This window comes from Spermophilus citellus (assembly GCF_964194105.1).
Source record: "Spermophilus citellus genome assembly, chromosome: 2".
In the NCBI taxonomy this organism is placed as follows: Eukaryota; Metazoa; Chordata; class Mammalia; order Rodentia; family Sciuridae; genus Spermophilus; species Spermophilus citellus.
Window position 1 is genome coordinate 32,811,184 of NC_138183.1, and position 23,831 is coordinate 32,835,014.

Sequence of the window (23,831 nt, forward strand, 5' to 3'; positions counted from 1 at the left end):
AGTTACCATAAAAAGAAGATACAAAGAGATTATAGACTAATTATTATAATAGTTTAAGGATAATTGACTCTTGAAAATTAACTATATGTCTATTTATAGGAGCAAAAATTAGCATAATTTAAAATAAAGCCAACACTTTTACACTTGCCCCAAATACAAACACACAAGTGCACACATACATACAACCTAAAATGTAAGGTATCTAAGCATAGATTAATGATACAGTTTGAAACACATAAAATATTGTTTATCTTCTTGATCTTAGGATAGAGGATTTCTTGAACAAGACACCAAAAGCATGAACCATAAAAGACTGAAAAATTAGACCACATTTAATTAAGAAGTACTTTCTCTCAAAAGATACTATAATGAAATGAAAGGATAGTTCTTAATTACACAAGTCCAATAGTGACATAACTTCATGAAATTATTTCTCCAAAAATGACTTTTACACAAACTAGCAAAGAACAAGTCTATACACAAAATTCAGGGTAGATATGAATAAAACTAAGCAAATACCTATTATCTAACAGTACTTTTAATCTCATTATTTTAATGACACACATAAATCTTCCTTGCCAGATGGAGGTCAATAATGTAAATATATATATGTATATATGTACATAAATATATATTAAACCGGTAAACAAACATTTTGACCATAGTCAATATCTCAATCAAATCCTGTGATTTTTAATAATATTTAAACAGTGATGATGGTAAGAAATCCAAGTCATAATAATTTCATTAACATTAACATGCTCAGTACCATTCAATAAACATTGAATCTTGCTGAGAACCAGGTGCTGTGGAATATACAAATAGTAGAGAGATAGTTCCTGCTCCTTAGGTCTATAATTCTAGTTATCACACAGTAAAATACAGAGAGATAAATCCTATTTACACCTAAATCTCAAATCAAATCTGGTTTTGTCTATTTCTATAACTTTAAGCTACTAGCATCTTATTTCCTTCATCTCTGTGACCTTTTCTAATGACCTCTGGCATTCATTTTTCATTGTATCCCAATATATTCACAATACTGCAGTTATACTAACTTTTTTGAAATGCAAGAAGGTATGCATTCTTTGGAAAAACTGCCTCTAGATTCAGAAACATGGTGCGGGGGGTGGTGAGGGATGGGGGGGGGTCAGGATTTGTGGTGAAAGCCTATAGAAAGTCCAATAGCCTTCATCTAAGCTGTCCCTATAGCTCTGCAAAAAAAGGACCTATCTGCCCTAGCAGAAGAGTACAGACTTGTCATTAGAAAACTGAACTAGAACAATCTCTAGACACTAATATTTGACGGTTTTCCCAAGGAAAATGCCAACTTGCCAAAGTACCTTTAAGTAAAGCCTACCAGGAGGCAAGCAAATAGGTTTTTAGTGTCTCAGAAAAATAAAAGAAACTATTACACCCATAGATGAGATGCTATGAAAAAAAAGAGAACATAAAAAAATATCATAATGACAGAAATAAATGACTCAGTGGAAAAAGTTGAAGAAAAAGCTATAGAAATCTCTCAGAAAACAGAAGATAAAGTTAGACATGCAATCTAGAGTTCCCACATTCAGTAGAACAAGTTTTGGCAAACCTTTTCGGTAAAAGGTCGGATAATAAATGCTTAGACTTTGCAGGCCACAGTCTTTGTTGCAACTGTACCATTTTGCCATAATAGTATAAAAACAAAGAAAGAAGTAAACAAATGAGACAATCAGAAGGCCAGATATGCCTATGAGCCACAGTTTGCTGACTCTTAATATAAAATATCTAAAAAAGTAAAATAAAAAAGCAAAGACAGAAAGGCAGGAGAATAAATTATCAAAGAAATTTTCTCAGAACTAAAGAATATGAATTTTTATCGATCAAAAGGATCTAACACAATGCACAAGATCATCAAATTTCAGAATGTCAGAGATAAGCAGATCACAAAGCTCCCAAAGAGAGGGAGGAAAAAGAGAGGGAAATCAGATGATACCAGCTTTTTAAAGAGTAACACAAAAGAGCTAGAAGGCCTTCACTATTGAAAGAGAATTCCAAATAGAATTCTACATCTAGCAAAGTTATCAATCACTTAGTGGAGGACTAAAGGCTGTTTTTATACATACCATTCCTTAAATATTTATCTCCTTTGGGCTGGGGATATAGCTCAGTTGGTAGAGTGCTTGCCTCAAATGCACAAGGCCCGGGGTTCAATCCCCAGCACCACAAACAAGGAAAAAAAAAAATTACCTCCTGGGCACTGACAAATTACTCAAACAAAACAATGAAGTAAATTTAAAAATGAGGTAGATATGATACACAGGAAAACAGGGACCCAACACAGAGGAACATCTAAGGGAAGTTCCAGAGCAACAGCTGTGCAGCAAGCCTGGAGGGAATACACAGTGCAGCTGGGGGCAGAAGGGCTTCAGCGGGGAGTTGTCAAAATGAAGAAGGAAACTGATATATCTGAGCATATGAAAAACATTCATAAAACGTGACAGTGATGTGGAGCATCTGAAATAAATAGTCACAAATATAGTGAAAGCCAGGCAATTTTTAAAAACGAGGCAATTATTAACTTCCAAAAAAGCAAAGGGCTATACTGTATTTCACTAGTTGATTTGGCAGAAAACAATATCTCAATAATCAAAATAATGAGATACTGAGTACTAATTTCACCAGATTGCAATATATGTAATTTTATACGGAAAAGGGAGGTAGGAGAGTAAAGTGGGAAACTAGAGCTCCACCTACAATGTTAAGAAGTAAAGAAGTTAACACCTAATCAGGAAATACCAATCTATACATGGCATTTAGTAATAAAGAGGTAAATACTAGGAAAAAGGGCCAAAAAGGTCCACAATGGTTTCTTCCAACTAGGACTTGGAAATGATGAGCAGGGTACTATAATTATCTCTAATTATATTTGATTATTTGATTTTTAAAACTATGTAAATATATTTTTAACAGTTAGTTTTAAATAATTTAAACTTATCTTTTTTCTTTTTTGCTTATAAATAGTGCTTTTTAAATTTTTTTATTTATATACAACAGCAGAATGCATTATAATTCTTATTACACATATAGAGCACAATTTTTCATATCTCTGGTTGTATACATAGTATATTTACACCAATTTGTGTCTTCATACATGGACTCTGGGTAATAATGATCATCACATTCAACCATCATTAATTACCCCCTGCCTCTTCCCTTCCCCTCCCACCCCTCTGCCCTATCTAGAGTTCATCTATTCTTCCCATGCTCCCTCTCCTTATCCCACTATGAATCAACTTCCTTATATCAAAGAAAACATTCAGCATTTGGTTTTTTGGGACTGGCTAACTTCACTTAGCAGTTTCTTCTCTAACTTAATCCATTTACCTACAAATGCCATGATTTTATTCTCTTTTATTGCTGAGTAATATTCCATTGTGTATATATGTCACATTTTTTTAATCCATTCATCTACTGAAGGGCATCTAGGTTGGTTCCACAATTTAGCTATTGTGAATTGTGTTGCTATAAACATTGATGTGACTGTGACCCTGTAGTATGCTGTTTTTAAGTCCTTTGGGTACAGATTGAGGAGAGGGATAAATGGGTCAAATGGTGGTTCCATTCCCAATTTTCCAAGAAATCTCCATACTGCTTTCCATATTGGCTGTACCAATTTGCAGTCCCACCAGCAATGTATGAGTGTACCTTTGTCCCCTCATCCTCGCCAACACTTATTGTTGTTTGTCTTCATAATAGCTGTCATTCTGACTAGAGTGAGATGAAATCTTAGAGTGGTTTTGATTTGCATTTCTCTAATTGATAGTGATGATGAACATTTTTTCATGTATTTGTTGATTGATTGTACATCATCTTCTGAGAAGTGTCTCTTCAGGTCCTTGGCCCAATTATTGATTGGATTATTTGGTTTTTTGGTATCTAGTTTTTTGAGTTCTTTATATACCCTAGTGATAGTGCTCTATCTGATGTGTGAGGGGTAAAGATTTGCTCCTAAGATGTAGGCTCTCTATTCACCTCACAGATTGTTTCTTTTGCTGAGAAGAAACTTTTTAGTTTGAGTCCATCCCATTTATTGATTCTTGATATTAATTCTTGTGCCACAGGAATCTTATTAAGGAAGTTGGGGCCTAATTCCACATGGTGGAGATTAGGGCCTACTTTTTCTTCTATTAGATGGAGAGTCTCTGGTTTAATTCTTAGGTCCTTGATCCACTTTGAGTTGAGTTTTGTACATGGTGAGAGATAGGGGTTTAATTTTGTTTTGTTGTATATGGATTTCCAGTTTTCCCAGCACCATTTGTTGAAGATGCTATCTTTTCTCCAATGCATGTTCTTGGCACCTTTGTCTAATATAAGATAATTTTTCAAAAGCAAATAACTAAGTTAGGTGCAGTGGCACAGGCCTTAAATCCCAGCAGCTGGGGAGGCTGAGGCAGGAAGATCTTGAGTTCAAAGCCAGCCTAAGCAACTTAGTCCCGAAAAGCAACTCATTGAGATCTTGTCTCTAAATAAAATACAAAAAAGGTCTGGGGATGTGGCTCAGTGGTTAAGTGCCCCTGGGTACTATCCTCGGTACCAAAAAAAAAAAAAAAAAAAAAAAGCAACTAGCAAAGAGTATTTGCAATACATATTATATATAGAATAAATATATATTTTAAATTATAAGGTAATCTTATCAAAGATGTCAGCAAATAATAATTGCAAACAACATAAACAGACAATTAAGAAATATTATTGCCCAAGACATATGTGAAAAAACCTTCACCTATCAAAGCAATTAAAAAAAAAAAGTAGCACTATCTTAACCTACCAATTTAGCAAAAGGTTTTTGGAAAAGTATTGATTGGGAGAGAGTAAGGTAATGTATCAATTCTGTAGAAAAATTTGATAATATGAAATAAAATTTTAAAAATATGTATGATATGTGATTCAGAAAGTCCTACTAAAAAAATGTATCCTTAAGGAAATAATAACAAATACATTAAAAGGATTCAGGCACAGAGGAATATACACCTACCACCCCAATACAAAAATTCCAAAGATTTTGAGCATCAACATTAAGATATATGTAGAAAATTCCACACCAATTCCACACCTGACCTCACGTGACAGGTTGCAGTCAGAACACAGGTACAGTTAAAAAAAATTGTACATTATTACCTTCTGGCTATATGTTAAAGGTGTATATGAAACAGAAAATAAATTTCTTATTTAGGGTTGGGTGTCACCCCCAAGATAACACAATACACACATGCAAATATTCTAAAAACCCCAAAAATCTGAAATCTAAAACTCTCTTTGGTCATAGCATTCTGGACACTCAACCTGCATTATTTTAGCAAAACTTTTCCAAGACTGCCTTTTTCACATTGATTTACCAAAAATAATATTATAGCCTTACCTGAACTGTACGTCCTGCATTGATATGCTCTTCATGCAACTTGTCCCAGATTCTGCACCGTTGATACTACATAAAAGAGAGGAAAAAGGTACTAAATTTTTCATCACTAAAGGATTATTTCATTGTCATGTTACCACAAAAATCTCTCAAACTTAAATATATCAGTTAGAGAAGATAGTAATTTGGTGGTAGTAGTTAACTTTCCAAAGACCATATAAGTAGGAAGTTTTTGATAATATTACATACAAAGGAAATAATAAAAGAAACAAAAGATAAACAGATCTAGTTTATTTAATTTTATAGGAAAAAATATGTATTTTTGTCAATATTGTAAACACTTTTGGAGATGGAAAATATAAAGAAAGAAAATGTAAGAGAATGTGAAAAATAAAAAGATTAACCCCATTCCTTATACATTCTTGTTTTGTACTATGAATTTTAAATGTTTGTCAGTACAAAATATTGAAAATTAAAATCTTAATTTGAAAAAAAGTAACATCAAGACTGCAGACTAGATAGTAAACAAAAACGAGATTAAAGATGTAACATATGTGTTTCAGTTTTTACCAAAGCAATATTTAGCTTTCAGAATATCATCCAAGAAACTTCATAAGCATAATAATCAAAATTTTTTCATTTGACAAGAACCAGAGGAAAATGTAATAACATTATAGAAAAGCATTTATATAGCATATAAAAATCAATACCAAATATCACATATGATGTTTGGTTGAAATAAAAGATTCAAAAAATTAAAATGTTAGGAGAAGTGACTAATGACATTAAAGACATTTTTGATATATTCAACACTGAAACAGAATCAACTTAGCGATGATTTGAAAAGACCGAAAAAATGAAAATACCCCATACATGCATGAAAGACATAATAAATCATAAGAGGAGAGCACTGAAAATTTTTTCTAGGATATTTTTATATTCTTTGTTCTTCATATTCTTTAAATTTGGTAGTGAATGATGCAGTAAAATAAACTCTTGATATTTGTAAGATTTTTATATTGTCTAAAAACTAAATACTAATGGTTAAATTTAATATATATATAAAGCTTAATATATATTCATAAATATCATCAAAACACTTTCATTTATAAGAAAAGTATCAGATCCAGTATGAATGCTCTTTTTTAGGTAGTGTTATAGTATTTTTTTTATTCCTTCTTCTTCTTGTTACCCTTGTGAGCTTATTTATACTATTCTCTATCTTCCTCAGTCTCTCCTTGCTTTCCCTTAAACACACTAGATTCTCTCCTTTCTTAAGTCCTTTGCTGTAGCTGTTCCTTCTGTTTAAATGATCTCCCAAGATATTCACTAGACTAATTCTTCCATGATTTTCATGTGCTTTCTCAAATCTTACCCTCTCAATAAAGCCTATCATGATCCTCTTATTTAATATTCCAACCTGCTCCTTCAACTAAGTTTGAGAAAAGAAACCAAAGATATACTTTTGGGAATAAACCATTTTGAAATTTATTACTTATCACTAATTTGTCATAATATTTTAAGAAAAATTAACATTAAAGAAGCAGAATTGAACATTTGTAGAGGCCAATGGCTAGAATTCACGGAGTAGAATACCAGAGAGGAGAGAACCGCATGGTGAGAAGAAAACTGAGAGGACTACTCTGAGAGAGAACATCAGAGATATGCAGGGTTTTCCTTTTGAGTCTTCAGCTGGGTACTGATTAGCACATGCATGTGAAGAAAGAACCTGAAGTCAGAAGAAGAACCACTGAAAAGAAACCAGTAGAATACTTCCTAATGGTCACAAAAGGCCAGACACATTTTATTCCACCACAAGAAAGAATGGGAAAACCGTCAAATACCTAGGTATCAGGTAGACTATTTCAAAGTATTGCCAATGTGGGGGAAAATTAACCCTGAACTCAAGGCTGTTGTGGTCATACATAAGAAAGCTTTAAAGAAAGCCTCCAAAGAATCAAAGTGTTCCCAAGTAACTTACCTGAGACACTCAACTGTGCCTCAAAACAAAGTTCAAATATATTTAAAATAATTCATCACTGTTTAGTACACAATAAATGTCACAATGTCTGGCATGCAATAAACAATCACCATGTGTGTAAAAAGGCAGAATAATATGATCAATAATGAGAAAATCCAATCAATAGAAACAGACCCAGACATGATAAAATCGATGGAATTAATAGACAAAGATATTAAAAAGGGTCATTATGATGCATTCCATGTATTCTAGAATTAGAAGAAAATATAAGGATACTGAGACATAAATTCTAACTCTAGGAATTCACTTTAAAATAGTGAATTCCTAGAGTTAGAAAACAACATCTGAGGGGATGGGGTTGTGGCTCAGTGGTAGAGTGCTAGCCTCACATGTATGAAGCACTGGGTTCAATTCTCAGCACCACATATAAATACATGAATAAAATAAAGGTCCGTCAACATTAAAAAATATTTTTTTAAAAAAATCTGAAATGTAAAATGCATTGAATGGAATTAAAGCAGATAAAACAATGTAGAAGGAAAGATTAGTAAACTTGACATAACAATATAAACTATACAAAATGAAACACAGAAAGTAAAAATGGGTCTGATAAATGAACAGAGAATCAATGAGTCATGGGCCAAAGAAAAACAATACACTCTCCATATAGTTAAATTTCATGAGAAGAAGGAGAGAAAGGGCAGTAAACAATTAAAAAAAATTAATGGCCAAAGTTTTCCCAAATTTGATAAAAAACATAAACCCAAAGATACAAGAAGCTCAAACAAATGAAACAGAAAGGAAAATCCATTGATGCATATGTTATAAAACTACTTAAAAATGATAAAGGAAAAAATCTTAAAAGCAGCTAGAGTACAGAAGTACAAAAGAACATGATGGTGGAATGTGATGGACATTATTATCCAAAGTACATGTATAAAGACATGAATTGGTGTGAATATACTTTGTATACAACCAGAGATATGAAAAATTGTGCTGTATATGTATAACATTAATTGAAATGCATTCCACTGTCATATATAAATAAAAATAATAATTAAAAAAAAACAAAGAATGACAGAGACTTCTCATGAGAAGCAATGCAATCCAGTAAGTAGATATTCAACAACTAAATAGAGAAATTGATTTTCAATATAATTATAAATTAATAAATATGAAGAAAAAATTTGCACAGATAAATAAATAACAAGTAAGACTGATTATGTATGGTTTTGTACCATTTAGTTCAGTTTTCATGCTGCTTAAATAGTATAATCCATGCCACCCATTTCCACACATAATTATACATTACCTCATCATTTTTTAATATTTCTAATCTTATTTCTTTAACTGGACTGCAAACTTCTTGAGAACTAAAAATCTATTTTTACATATCCTTCAATGCTAACAATCTAAGAACAACAAACAACAAACACCAATAAATGCTTATGAAAAGCTAACATTTATTTCCTGTAATAAATAATTTTCCTTCTCATTACACCTGGCAGCTTGAATACAAACATTGATCTCTGCTCTTTTTTGAAACCCCATTAAATGAGGAAAAGGAACTTTAAAAGGTATAAATTAACATGAATAATGAGAATACAATGGAAAACATCACATGATGAGAAATTTTAACAAAGAATTGGAAGCCAGAAAGAATACAGACATGCTGCAACTGATTCAGCAGGTCCGAGAAAGCTGGAACTTCAGCCTGCAGAAGTGGAGGACTCTGTGGGAAAGAGACACTGAGAACAGGCCAAAAGCACTGCTCTCCTCCAGGAGGGCTATGAACCAGAGATACCAGCTACCAAGTCACCAGTGGAAGTATTTAGTGGGGCACAAAGCAGAAGCTTTGGCTGAAAATTTATGTAAGGAGCAGGTTGTTTACCAGATCCGCTCTCTGCTTACCCACGAAATTTATACTATGTCCACCCCTTCAACTTTTCCACCCCCACCTCCACCACAACCATCACTTCTGATAAAATAAACAGCCCCAACAACAAGGACTAGAAGATGTCTGCATCCTGAGTAGCTACAGACACTGGCATCTCGTGGCTCCCCATCAAAATAGATCTTCAGTTGTTCACCTCTCTAGACAAGGTCCCCACTACTATCTTGCTATTCAACTACCCACGCAGAAACATGCACACACCTGTACCTTCTGATTAGCACTCTTAAAAATCAACAGCCAGCCAAGGAGACCTATAATATTATAGAAAGAAAGAAAGGAAGGAAAGAAGGAAGAAAGGAAGAAAGGAGGAAAGAACTCATTCAGGAAAAACAAAGAAACAGAAGAAGACTTGAAAAATAATACCACTATAGAAAGATGATATGATACTGGATCCATGAAACAAGGATTCTTTTGAAAAGTTGAGAGTATTTAGATGTGTACATGTACATAAGCACATTAAGAGAGAAAAAACACACACATACACATACACAGTAATGTGTATTTCCAGTAGCTCTATTTAAGCTGGAACGTGGATGCAATAGCTGGTGCTAGAGTAGACATTTGACATACAGGACAGAACAAGTTAAGATGGAGAACAAGATAAAAAGAGCTTGGGTCTTTCATGACCGCTGAGCTGCCATTGCAGGCCTGGACTGCCTCCATTACCATGAGATAGTAAAGACCAAAACAAAACAAAAGCACAAAATCTCTACCATTTTTTTATACTATTTGGAGGTTTTCTTTCACTTGATCCTTACCATATCCTAACTAATACATGCTAACTAATACTGTGTATGTGCTACAAATTAAAATTTCCCCCAAATCCCTACAATACAAAACAAAGAACGTTATGTTCCAAGCTTACTATCTTGTCATCCCTATTAACTATGCTCAAGTCTATCTTACATTAGCCAAGCAAACTGAGTGCTAACACTTCGCATTTCAGGATTACATGTTAATAAAATTTATCATGTATAATAAAATGAAATGCTGAAGGACCTATGGAATACAGCTCCAGGTGTCCACAGCACACTACTCTCATTGTTTTCAGATGTTGCAGAATCACGCCACTAAGGCTTACCTTCAATTTCCCTTCAGTCTGACTTTCTTCTTTTAAATTCATATTGGATGACTGATGGCCAGCATAATAAATATTTTATCTTTCTACACCTTTCTCCCAAGAAGAATATGGCTTTTTGAAGTGAGGCACTGTCAGACACCTGGAGTCCAAAATTAGTTCTTAATTCTTTTGTCCAGAGCACTGCAGCTTTCAAATGTTTTTACACTGCCATAACATAACTGTTAAAATAAACTAGTCAATCCTATACAAAATGTTACTTTCTTATTAAACTAGAAGTCCTACAGATAGTAGAATGATCAAGGATATAAAACAAAGCCTAGTTCAGTATGAATTTAGCTGCTTGACTTAAGATAATATCACTTATAATTATTCTAATAATGTCTGAAATTTTCACAAAATGTAAAAATTTCACAAAACACTAATAATAAATGTTTGGACAAAGAGGGATCAATGTAACTAACCTGGAATAATTTTCTGATGACACATGGCACAATTAGTGAAATCAACAAGAGACCCATTCCTATCTCAACTACCTTTCTCCCAGGATTCTGGCTTTGCCATTGATGATGACTGATTTGGTCATTCAAGTGGCTAGGATCTGAGATAATGACAGGAGGCATTTTTTATAGAATAAATATAAGAAAAGAGAACTCTGAGACATGTCAAAGCTCAAAGGTAATTATGACAATAAAAGGAAGAAATGGCCTTAAATACACCATAATCCACCTGTTTCTACCTTTCAGAATCAATTCATTTGCTAAATTCCCATATTCTTTGTAACTGAGCACTTCGGTATGAGGTCAGGAATTTGAAACACATCTTATCAAACGTTCTACATGGAGATGATCAATCAAAAGTAAACAAGTCTATTTATATATTATAGTGCTAAAAGAACCAGGCCTTCTTCTTAAGCGAAGCATGGAACCCTTTAATTTGTTTCCATTCATGACAAGAATAACCAGTTTACCAGACAACTACTTCACCATCCTTAAAAGTCATGGCATCACCTATTGCTTATGAGTAAAGAAGAAAGAAATTAAGGAATGACAAAATACTGACCCTGAATTCTAGAGACAGTTTCATATTTTGCATTGAAATTTCCATTTAGTATTTCTGGCACTTATTTTCTGTATTTTTAAAAGAACTGTAGTACTTGGAAGATACATGGTATCCATGGTAGAAAAAGCTGGCATTTTTCTGGTATAAACTGCTCAGTTGAAGGCAATGAAGAGTGTTAATATGTCAAGGCTTAATGACCAGATATTCCAACCCAACCAAAAAATCAAAAGAAAACCACCAGTGGAGAACTCTAATTTTAAACTTATACTGGTAGAGTTTCTTTTGAAAGAACAAATGTCACTGGACTGTCCCATAGCAAATAGGAGATCATAACCTGCCAAGTCAATACTCAGTGCTCAGTAAACTTGATGTTGACATAAATTCCAAAATCCATCCACCAGACCCTGGCCAGTGTAAATTCTATGCAATCTCCACCATAGTTCCTGAGACTAATCTATCTTCCTTCTATTTCCTCAAAAGATATAAACAGTATGTACCAATTTGAGGCTTTCCTCAACTAAGGAAATTCCCTTATGTCACACAATTGATTTACTTCTTTAATATATCTGCACCTGAAAAGGATAGGAGTTAGACTGATAACACCCTCAAGGTTCAAAAAAACTTGCCACAGGCTGAATGAAATTAAACAGGTCCATTATCCAAAGTTCCCCTCCTTCACATTATGGTGCATTATTTTTATTTAATTACTAACTGCCTAACACCTCCACATGTACAATTAAAAAGGCACAGAATCTATTCCTACACCACTTCCTTAGAAAAAGAAATATATTTGTAGAACAGAAACACCAGCTTAAAAAATGAATAATGTTACTAAATCATTAGGAGTTAGGTATTTTAACAAAGCCTTTTGTCTAATATTCTTAATTTAGCTGAAAAAATGCAACAAATATAAATCATATTATGTAACAATTTCTTGTGGTAGAAAATGAAAAAGCTTACCTTCTCAATATTAATTTGGTGCTTTCTTAACCTCTCCAGGTCTGTTGGGATGACTATCTTGGTGAATTTCTGGATAGCTGGTTCAAGACGGCGTAATTTCACTTTTTCTTCATCTTCAGACATCCTAGAGAAATGTTGTGTTACTTTCACTTGTAGCAACTGTCTTCTCCACTCATATAGAAAAACCTAAAAGGGAAAAATTTCTTAAGAATGTTTTTCAATCAGTTTTCATTATGTTTAAATCGACAGTTAGGTAGATTTATAATTTATCCTAAATATGTATTCAACTTAATGCTGAACTTGAGTTGACTTGTTTTTTCTTTATGAAACCATGCATTTCAAAATCTTTTTCTCTTTATGAAAGTTGTATATATTCACTCTAGAAGGTTTATAAATGAAATCTAACTAAAAGAAGACATTAAATGAAACTAACAATGATCTCTTCATTTTTAGTTAACTACTATACATTTCAGTGTATGTCTCTCCAAGCCTTTTTCTATGTAAATATATTTTATAAAAAGGAGTATGCAGTGCAAGTTTCATGCCCTGAAATATCCTGGACATTGAATAAACTTTTAAAAAAGGAGTCAAACAGTGAAACTTTTTTTTTCACAATACCTTTATTTTATTTGTTTATTTTTATGTGGTATAGGGGATCGAACCCAGTGCCTCACACATGTTAGGCAAGCGCTCTACCACTGAGCTACAACCCCGGCCCAAATGGTGAAACTTGAAGGAAAAAATTCATTCTAATATTTCTGCTTGTATCAAAATGTGCTTCTAATGTCATCAAAATTTAAGTATGTAATTATATATTTCAAATATATTAACATGCAGAACTCTTCCCAGGGATGTCCTTTAGATCTACACTTCCCATTCTTACAAAGTGATTAATATTGATTGCAACTGACTCAAATAATCAGTGACAGAACTGTATTAAGAATTAGGTTTCCTGACACTACAATGAGATGCTTTTTCTATTTCATCATTTTTCTATCATACCCAGGAAGTCTAAGGGCCAGGATAGGAGAGGGAAGGGGCTAGAAGTGAGCAGGCTCCAGAAGCTAAGCCTTGTTTCAGCTGCAGAAAATTTATTTACATCTATTTTATAAAATGGAGCTTATCACTGCTTATGTGAATTAATGGGTTCCATTGCTTAGCCAAACTTGAAAACCACTATTGTACACCATGCTTACATGCCATCTCAATAGACACAACTTTTCCCATATTTAAAATATATATATATTTAAGCCGACAAGGTTAATACCATTGGCTTATGGTGTCAGCCCAGGGTTCGGAGAGATAGGAGTTCACATTTAGACTCTGTGCATCCCTGTTATCTTTAGAGTCCATTGCTTTCAAGAGATCTATTACCGCCCCTCCCAAACATCAAGAGCTACTACTCTAAATAATGTCTATTTTTCTTCTTTCTTTCACAGCTGAAAAATCTTCAAGTGTTGGTTATAAAAACTGCCTTCACTGCCTATCCACTAGTAATTTGGTTCTTATGTCTGACACAAGTTTTTAAAAAGAAAATTTCTAAACACCAGAAACAAAGAGGGTGAAATTGCTGCAGTAGTGAATGGGAAGTGGGAACATAAAATTAATTGTCAAAACAGAGAGTCTACAAATCCAATAAAATAAGAAAATTTATAGCTAAGAGACAAGAAATAAAACCTCAAAAGATGGATTAAATAGTAAACTATATAGCTAAAAAAAAGTATTGATTGAAAGATATCACTTAGAACATAGATGAATAAAAAGATGAAGAGATTTTAAAAAGAAGATAATGGACATAAAGGATAAAATGACAGGCTCAAGAACAAATAGGGAATAAAGAAAAGAATGAAAATAAATTATTCAAAGAGAACATGCAGAGAATCAAGATTGTAAGACCTCAAACTGGAAAAACACATTAGCCCAAGTAGTATAAATAAAAACCAAACATACCTAAACATACAGAAAGGAAACTGAAGAATACCAAGGATAAAGAAAAAAATCTTAAAAGAAAACTAGAGATATAAGACAGATGAATGTAAACAACAGAAGCAGAAACCTTTTTATCAAAGCAACATATCAAAAGATAGGAATATCTTCAAAGTACTGAGGAAGCTGGTGTATACCTAAATAAATTATCATTCACAGTGAAGGCAAAATAATCATTTTTAGACATACAGAGACAGAGTTTATTACAAAACCCCTCATTAAAAGAATTACTAAAGCCATATTTTTTTAGAAATATTTTTTAGTTGTAGTTGGACACAATACTTTTATTTTATTTATTTATTTTTATGTGGTGCTGAGGATTGAACCCACGGCCTTGCACATGCTATTTGTGTGCTCTACCACTGAGCCAGAACTCCAGCCCACTTAAAGCCATATTTTAAAAATAAAGAAAACAAACTCAAAGGAGTAGAATGGCAAGGAGCATTGAATATAATAAATTAGTACTGGATATAATAAATGAGTGACTAAAAGAAGAAATGATTTATTCTGAATAACATGATTAAATATAAGAAAAATGTTCCCATGTGAATAATTTCCTATTATATGACTTTGTATAGCAGCAAAGTATCATCATATGTATGTGATTCATAATGTAATCATATTATTAGCTACTTAGTTTCCCAATTTTCCACTATTATAAAGAATACAGTAATTATTCTCTCTACATATAGATTCATACTGGCACCTATGATTATTTCTTTAAAAAATACCTAATAGAAATATTAGGAAGACACATTTTTTAAACATTAGATATTTATTTTTTTCATAGTTCTGGAGGCTAAAAGTCCAAGATCAGGTTGCCAATGTGGCTTTTTCTGATGAGGGCTCTTGGAAGACACATTTTAAAAGTACATTTACACACATTTTCCCAAATGTCCCAACGAAGATTGTGTCCATTTACATTTCCACAAGCAACATATCACAATGTCCATTTATCCACATTCCAACCAATTCACTTGTTATTTCCCTTCTTCTTAGATATCTTAGATATTTAATTGGTGGGGGAAAAGAAGTGTCTCACATTGCTTTAGTTTGCATTCATTAAATTACTAATAGAATTGATTCATTAGCCATTTGCATTTCTTCTTCTGTGAATTACCTGTTCATGTTATGCATCTGTTTTACTACAGAGAATGTCTATTTATTATTAACTTATAAAAGTCTATTATATGCCAAATATATAGATTATTTGTCTAATGTTAACATTTCCCAGTTTATTACGTTGCCTTTTGTGCTTTCTTCTACTGTGCAGATTATGTACTATAGGAAAATATCTTCAGGTCTACTATCATTCCTATTGAAGTGTTTCCTAATATAACCTGTTGCTCAATAGATGCTATCTGAACTAAAACATTTATTCACTATTTTAATCCTATCACCCAAACAGCAAAATATGCATAGCACATGATACAGATCTTTAATTTGTCTGCCTTTAGATTCTTTCCCCTTTCCAACTTTTCCTATGAATTATCACTAATGAATATATATATACACACATTTATAAGTGTACATATATGTATTTATATATATATATACACACACACATATATATATATAAGCCAATTGCAGTATCTCACCTCTCTACACAAAAGCTTTCAGTATTCACTATTATTTGAATAAGAAAATGTTTATAAGTAGATCTGTCTTATCTAGTTGATTATTATCTCCATGTCTGTAATTCTAGTTTTGGAATGATGTTCCCTCTGTCTAGATGCACTTTGATATTCATCTGCCTCTAAACCTTATGTATCATTTAACAGATGAGATGTAACTCAAGTGATTCTGTCTTGTCTTCTATTAATCAGTTTGTGGTGTACTTAACAATCCCTTATTATTAACTATTTTGGCTTGTTATCATCATTCCTTCATTGTTGTATAATAGCTTTCTTTTTTAATTCCAAATGTGGCATTTCCAGGTATATTGTATGATTCTGTCCCTCAGCTTTGTGTGTACAAGGAAAACCTATCTTGGCAATGGTGATCTCCCAGGAAAGACAATCTGTCTCCAAGAACCTCCCAAGAGGCTTTTCAACTCTTGGTCTCCTTCTAGCTAGTATTTTATAATATTTCTCTACCATTTTCTATGTTTAAAGTTACAATAAAATTTCTTTATAAAACTAATAATAGCATGCAAATAATTGCAGATATCATGATGTTATTGGCACAGAATGTTTAGTGATCATAAAATAGCTCAAATGTTTGTTAAAATGGGATGATCTTAATTCAACATCTAAATGTGATTTAAAAGTATGATTGAATAATGAATGAAAATATATTTTGCCATTTCTTGATTTTTCAGTCATAAAACTGTAATATTTATGGTACAATTAAAACATGAGGATAAAAAATATTCATATTAAGAGCTCACCTGTGTAAAATATGTCTGAGAAAAGACAAAGAGATACAAAAAAGTGCCTAATCTCCCAAACTCCTGTAAAGTTGTTATATTATTTTTAATATTGTAATATTAATTGTTTAATATTTTCAAAAGTGTAATAAATTATTTGGGGTGATAAGATCATTCTTATGAAATTATTATGATTGTGATGGTATACACAACTATAGGCACTTGTTAAAACCTACAGAACTGTACACTTCAAAGAGTGAATGCAAGTGTATATAAATTTTAAAACAAGAATAAGATGTGGAAGGAAACCAAAATGAAACATAAACTATTAAAAATATCATTAACTGTAATAACATAACTATGTGGAAAGAAATAGGGAATAAAACAATATAAGTAACTTCAGAAAACAATATTTTAACAAAATATAATAAGGCTAAAGACAAAAACAACTGCACTATGTGCTAGTAAATTGGTTTCTCATAGGGATAGAGATTAGAAATCCTGAAATTACTTTATGTGTATAATAAGATTGAACAAATAAGGAAATATTTCACATAACATGAGAGCCAGATTTTTGTCAGAGAAATAAGTTAAAAATAAGGGACAAAACTAGATGAACCTGGTGATGTCAGAAAAGAACTGGAATCATTGGGCTGAACCTAAAATATATATAGGTATATAAAATACAGAAATAAATATAGATCTTCTTGTGTGCATGGATGTGTAGATACATATACAGCTGTCTTCTAAAAGGCTCTAAAAACAATGACACCCTTTGTGTACAAGGAAAACATATCTCAGCAATGGTGATCTCCCAGGAAAGACAATCTGTCTCCAAGAATCTCCCAAGAGGCTTTTCAACTCTTGGTCTCCTTCTAGCTAGTATTTTGCAATACTTCTCTACCATTTTCTACCTGACCAGGACTCTTCAGAGGTGTAAAGGTCATGAAAGCAGGAAAAGAGTGAGCAATTGTCATTGATTGGAAGAGATGAAGGAGCTATGACAACTAAATGTGGGGTCTTAGATTGGGTTCCGGACTACAGAAAGAACATTACTATTTTAAAAATGATGAAATCAGAAGAAAGTTAGGTGTTCAGTTAATAGTAGCAACGAGCACACCTAAAGTTCAGAAGTTGGTATCTAAACACCATTCTCCAAAAAAGAAACCTGATTCAGGGTTTGGGCAGGGACAACACAAAATGGATATGAAACATTTTATGATGCCAGAAAGAAATGACATTCTCAATAAAGGAGAAGAGCATATCTCAATAAAGGAGAAGAGCATATCTCAATAAAGGAGAAGAGCATATCAAAAGGGTACAGAAAGCAAACAAACAACAACAGCAAAAAACAAACTCACAATGGTCAAAGCATTAATTAATAACAAAATAAAAGAAAAATAACGGGGTCTACACTGATGCAAATAAATAGCTTAACACAAATAAATGAATGGGGAGAATGTACAACTCTTTTTTATAGAAGAATTCCAATTAATAAATAAAGAAGAAATGAAAAAAGTAAAAAATCACCATTTAAACACTATGGTAATAATTACACCAATGGATGCTAAGTTTAGCAAGGGAAATTTGAGGAGAAACAGGATACTTGCATAATCTAAAAGTTTTCCCCCAAGATATCTATTCATTATCAGGGGGAAAATCCAACCTTTGTAGTGGAGAATCCCAGCAGACACCATCTTAACTAAGTGATCAAGGTTAACATCACAAGCCATAAATCATATCATGTACCCTGATACAATAAACTAAAATGGGCACATACACTTTTTGTACTAACAAAACCATATGACCTTAACCTAATCATTACAAACCATGGGAAAAACACCATTTGTGGGGCACTCTACAAGATACCTGACCAGGACTCTTCAGAGGTGTAAAGGTCATGAAAGCAGGAAAAGAGTGAGCAATTGTCATTGATGGGAAGAAATGAAGGAACTATGACAACTAAATGTGTGGTCTTAGATTGGGTTCTGGACTACAGAAAGAACATTACTATTTAAAAAAAATTATGAAATCAGAAGGAAGTTAGTTGTTCAGTTAGTAGTATTGTTTTGAGATTAATTTCTTGCTTTCGATTGTACTATGGTGCTTAGAAAGGTGACATTAACAGGAGACTTAGAGAATCCTGTATTACATTTGTAGCTTTTCTGTAATTGTAAAATTATTTCAAAATAAGAAGTCTTTTCATGTACAAAAAATAATGCTTCATAGAAGACAGACAGAAACTTTTATAAGCCAAAGAACTGCAATCATTTCCTTGTATGAAAACTTGGAGTGAGAGGTGCCAGGAGTGCACCAGGTGCTTTACAAACTTTATCATTTAGTGCTTACAACTAAAAGGGGATGGGTACACGACACCCAAGTTCCTGATGATGAAAAAGTACTCAAAAGTTAAGGCAAGTGCTTAATAAGTTATTTATAAGTGAAAAATCCCATTTCCCAGAAAAAGTTCAAAATCTCTGGCAACACCATTTCCCCAAAGTAATGAACATCTTCCTAAAAGTGATGAGCCTAGAGATCTCACATGTGGGCATGGTGGTGGCGCCTGATTTTCTCGGGCACGTCGCTCTGTGTTTCTTACTGATGCAAGAGGTACAGAATTTGGAGACAAAGGTTAAGGCCTTTGGTCCCACTCTGGAGTCTCCTCTCTGGGACTTGGACATCGAAAGGAGGGAGCTAGGTGTGGGACCTTCTGGAAACCACCTCCTGGTCTGGCTGACAGGTAGCTCCGGCCTCTTGCTCCAGTCCTCCCCACTGTACCCATGAGCGTCGCGTCATCCCTCGCAGTGTCACCCACAGCGCACCTGGGTCACACTGGGTCACACACACCAATCACCCCAGCAGCGAAAAGGTGTGCGGTCGGGTCCCGGGACCCAGACGCGGACGACCCTGGCGAGCTGGGCCCACAGTGCGCCACGGGCAGGGTAGGCACCAGGAACTTCCACCCCACAGTTCCAGGCGCCATCCCGTTCGCCCAGTTGGCGGCCTCCCTACACCCGCTTCCACCAAAAAACGAAACCGGGTGAGGCTCCGCCACTTCTTGTAGCCGAGAGGAGCCCGCGCGGTGCTCACACTTCCAATCTAGTGTCCCGCTTCCCGCCAGACGTCTCGCCCGCGCTCAGGGTCGGTGCCCCGCCAACATAGCCTGTCAGGCCCGACGCCCCCGAGGAGGCCTCCCGAGAGCCCCTTACCTCCCGCCGGGGCGTTCGAGGCCAGTCGGTGCGCACGGCGCAGGCGCAGGCGCGGCGGGGCGGGGCGTCACCAGGGGCGGGGCCAGATGAGCCCCGCCCCGTTCGGTCCTTGGAGGCCGGCGGGGGGCTGGGTGGTGCGCGCGCAGTGAGTGCTAACGCGGGCACCGTTAAGGACCACAACCTTAGGAAAAAAAAAAAAAAAAGTGATCTTGCTTTACAAAGGTGGATTTGTGACACTGGAGCCGGGAAGAGACGCACCAGCGTTTTTTTAGGTCTCTTTGTGTGGTGTGTTGTAAGACAGTTCACATCTGTGTAGCTCTCTGCATTTTGCAGTTTTCCTGCATATTTTCCTCTGTCCTATCTAGAATTTTATTCATGGGCTGGCCTTTTGTTCTTGTTTTTTACACGTGTAGAAACGGAAACTCAGAAAGGTTGTGCCTTTTTCCCCCCGCCCCAAAGCCCTGTGAAGTGGACAAGGTAGGAGTGTTTATCTTAACTGCAACAGGCACAGAAGTGGAAGCTCAGACAAACTGGGATTTTCTCCAAAAACCAGTGAAGTGCTTAAGGCAACTGGCCTTATTCCCGTTTTATAGGTAATGACTCTGAGGCTCAACAAAGAGTTTTAAGTGACTCACCGCAGTTCAGCTCCTTGGTGACAGAGCTGTACCTCCCAGCTGGTTTTTCTAATTTCCTTCTCAAGTTATTCCAGTTAGACCAGTTGCTACCACAAGAACAAGCAGGTGGCTGATTTTGAAGCCCTGTGCAGGTCATTGGTCCTCCTCTCTGGATGGCCTAACTTCCAGACCAAGCCCTTTTAAAACTACGTATCTGTAAATATTCAGATAGCTTGCTTAGAATGTATCCATTCTAAGCCTTGTTTTCAGAAGTCTTAAGGATGTTCAAGCCACTTCTAAGGAAATTCAGTTCTTAAGGTCTTCTATTGGCATGGGAATGGAGATAGAAATTGTGGACTACATATTAGGTGGCTAACAAAGTCTTGAAAAGCAATATCTAAGATAAAGCACAAAATTTCCTAAGCAGTTCGAATATTCTTTGGGGTTATACTGAATACTGATGCTTATGTTGCAGTTAGCCCTAGGAATGACATGTTTATCAAATTTTAATTTTAAGGTGAAAATAGAAGTATTAAGCAATACCATGGCAAAATGTCTTTTAATGATCTTTTGGTTTAAAGGTCATTGGTGTCATTCTGAAATAGGATACCTCTAGTATAATAGGGAAATGTGGTACTCAAGGATTGTACATTTGAATCTGGCCTTCTAAATTGTTATATGTAGTTGCTATAAGGTAGGTGTGTCAGGTAGGATAATAGATGTTTTTAACCTAACAGTTGGTTAGCTTGTTTTACAGTCTTTAAATATTTGGACATATGGTTTGTTGACCTTTTTGTATATATATACTTTTGCCCTAGACCATGAAATTGTTAGTGACAGGCCTGTTCTTCAAGTTGTTTTCCTGAGATCCTAACTAAACTCAGTAATGCCAAACAAAACAAAACAATAAATATGCATTTGAGGAAGAAAACAAAAAAAATTATTTTAAGTATTATGATTGCTTTTTTAGGAGGATCCGTGGGAATTAACAGAAACAAGTTCAATAAAATAGAGAAATAACTTTCCTAAATGATAATTGCTAATTTAAAAAATATTGTGGAGAGGGCTGGAGATATAACTAAGTGGTATAGTGCTTGCCTAACATGTGTGAGGCACCACATACAAATACATAAAATAAAGGTCCATTAACAACAAAAAATTGTTTTTAAATGTAGTGGAGAAAAGATCACATTCAAAAATAACAAAATTAGGGCTGGGGATGTTACTCAGTGAGAGTGTTTGCTTAGCAAGTGTGGGGCCATCTCCAGCATTGAAAAAAAAAAAAAGTTCAGAAGCAAATAGAACCTATTTGAGGAATTGAAAAGCTAGATGGAAGGATTGAGGCAAAGGAAGGAATACAAAGTGGTGTGAGGAAAACATCTGGAGGGAAACTCCAAAAGCATGTACTATAGTTGTTCCCATTTTACAGACTAGGAAATTGAGGCTTAACAAGAAATTTGCCCAAGGTCAAGGTCTCACGTATTAGATGAATGGAGTAACCAAATATGCACTTTTAACCTTGTCTTTATATTTCCATTAAGGATACAAATGAAGACTCAAATATATGGAAAAACAATACACTTTTTCCCCTGGTTTAAAAAAAAAAACAAAAACTCAGTATTGTCAAGTTATCAGTTTCCCTGAAATTATTTTTAAAATTCAGCAAAATCCCCATCAAAATTTCATTATTATTTTTGTAATAAAACAGCTTTTAAAAATCCCAATTGATTGTACAACTATTATTCTCTTCTTGGAATGCCATTTTTTGCTTACTTACCCCTGCCTCTTCTTCCCCTCCACTCCCCACCCCCACTCCCCACCCCCACTCCCCCCTACCCCCCACCTCCCCCTCCACCCCCCACCCTCGACTCCAGAGTAAAGACTTTAGGACTCAACTTGAAAGTTTCTAGGTAGTTTTCCCCAACCTCTCAAGTCCAGGTTTAATGCTCCCTCATATGCTAATATTATAATCAATGCATAACTTTAATAGTATTTGTCATACTTAGTAGAATTTCTTATCTTTGTGTCTGTCTCCTATTAGATTCTAAGTATTTTGAGGACAAATATATATTATTACTTAGAACTTAGCAGAGTTTCCTGGTACAAATAGGAAAACTATATATTTACTACATAAATTAAGAAGTAATTTTTCTAATATTACAGAGCAAGTATATGGTGAACCTGATGTCAACTTTAAATTTGGCACAATAATATGGTTCTAATAACTTATCCTCCAAGCCCATTCCTTTTCTGAGAACTGCTTTTATCTTCCAGATCTGAATGCCAACAGTTATGAGCCTCTGGTGACGATTTCACATAAGCATGAACACAGGCCCCTGACCAAAGCAAATTGCTTCAGGAGCAGACATGAAACTCAAACTAGAACAATAAAATCTCTCTCTCTCTCTCTCAGGTACTTGGTATTGGGAGTAAGAATCTAACGTTAGCTGGTTTCCTGAATAAAGATGGTGACAACCGAGTGCTTGGTGGCCATGTGTTAGTGTGGGTACAGTAATAGATACCATAGAAAGGGTCACATAAACAGCAAAAGTTTGTTCTGGAGACTAGACATATAAAGCCAGAGTCCCAGTGTGGTTGGGTTCTGCTGAGGGCTCTCTTCCAGGTTGCAAACTACCAACTGTTCACTATACGCACACAGGGTGAAAAAAGAGGCCTAGAGAGCTCAACGGGGTCTCTTTTATGAGGGTACGAGTCCTGCTTAACACCCACAATACCTAAATACCTCTCAAAGGCCCCACTTCTTAATACTATCACATTAGGAAGTGAGGATTCAAATATATGAATTTGGGGAGAAGTCATAAAGAATCAGTCCATAGCACCATGTTTTTGACTCTATAGATTAGCAAATCAGGGAAGATATGTTGTTTATAGATAAATTTGTAAGTATGGAGAGGTAAATATATGTATATCCTAGGCAATAATTTTTTTATTGTAGGTCATGTTAAATAGTTCTCTAGCCATGAATTATTAAAATATCTATTGCACTTCTGAACATATTCTATTTCTGAACATATTCTATTTCTTTGTGCATTTTATCACTCCACTATCAGGTCAACCAAGACAGAGGAAAGTTAAAGTGATAATAGCAGTTATGTTTGGGGTTAAATTAGCATGGGATGCTATCTGAGGTACTGGAAATGTTCTATGTATTGATCTGGTATGATTGCATATGAGAAAATCCATCAAGCTGCACACTA

The 23,831-nt window shown here is 34.6% G+C and overlaps 1 protein-coding gene across 2 annotated transcripts in view; it reads right to left on the reverse strand.

The window, feature by feature from the left end:
• The window catches only part of STX17 (syntaxin 17), a 54,490-nt gene extending 34,427 nt beyond the window's left edge, over positions 1 to 20,063 (reverse strand). The window contains exons 1-3 of one of the 2 annotated variants that reach the window (XM_081280098.1): positions 20,000 to 20,063; positions 12,437 to 12,622; positions 5,405 to 5,470 (exon numbers count right to left, since the gene is read on the reverse strand). In XM_081280098.1, the coding sequence (XP_081136224.1) occupies positions 5,405 to 5,470; positions 12,437 to 12,559 (189 nt within the window). In that variant the 5' untranslated portion in view covers positions 12,560 to 12,622; positions 20,000 to 20,063. The other variant, XM_081280099.1, reaches the window with a different exon arrangement.
• Between the last annotated feature and the right edge of the window lie 3,768 nt (positions 20,064 to 23,831).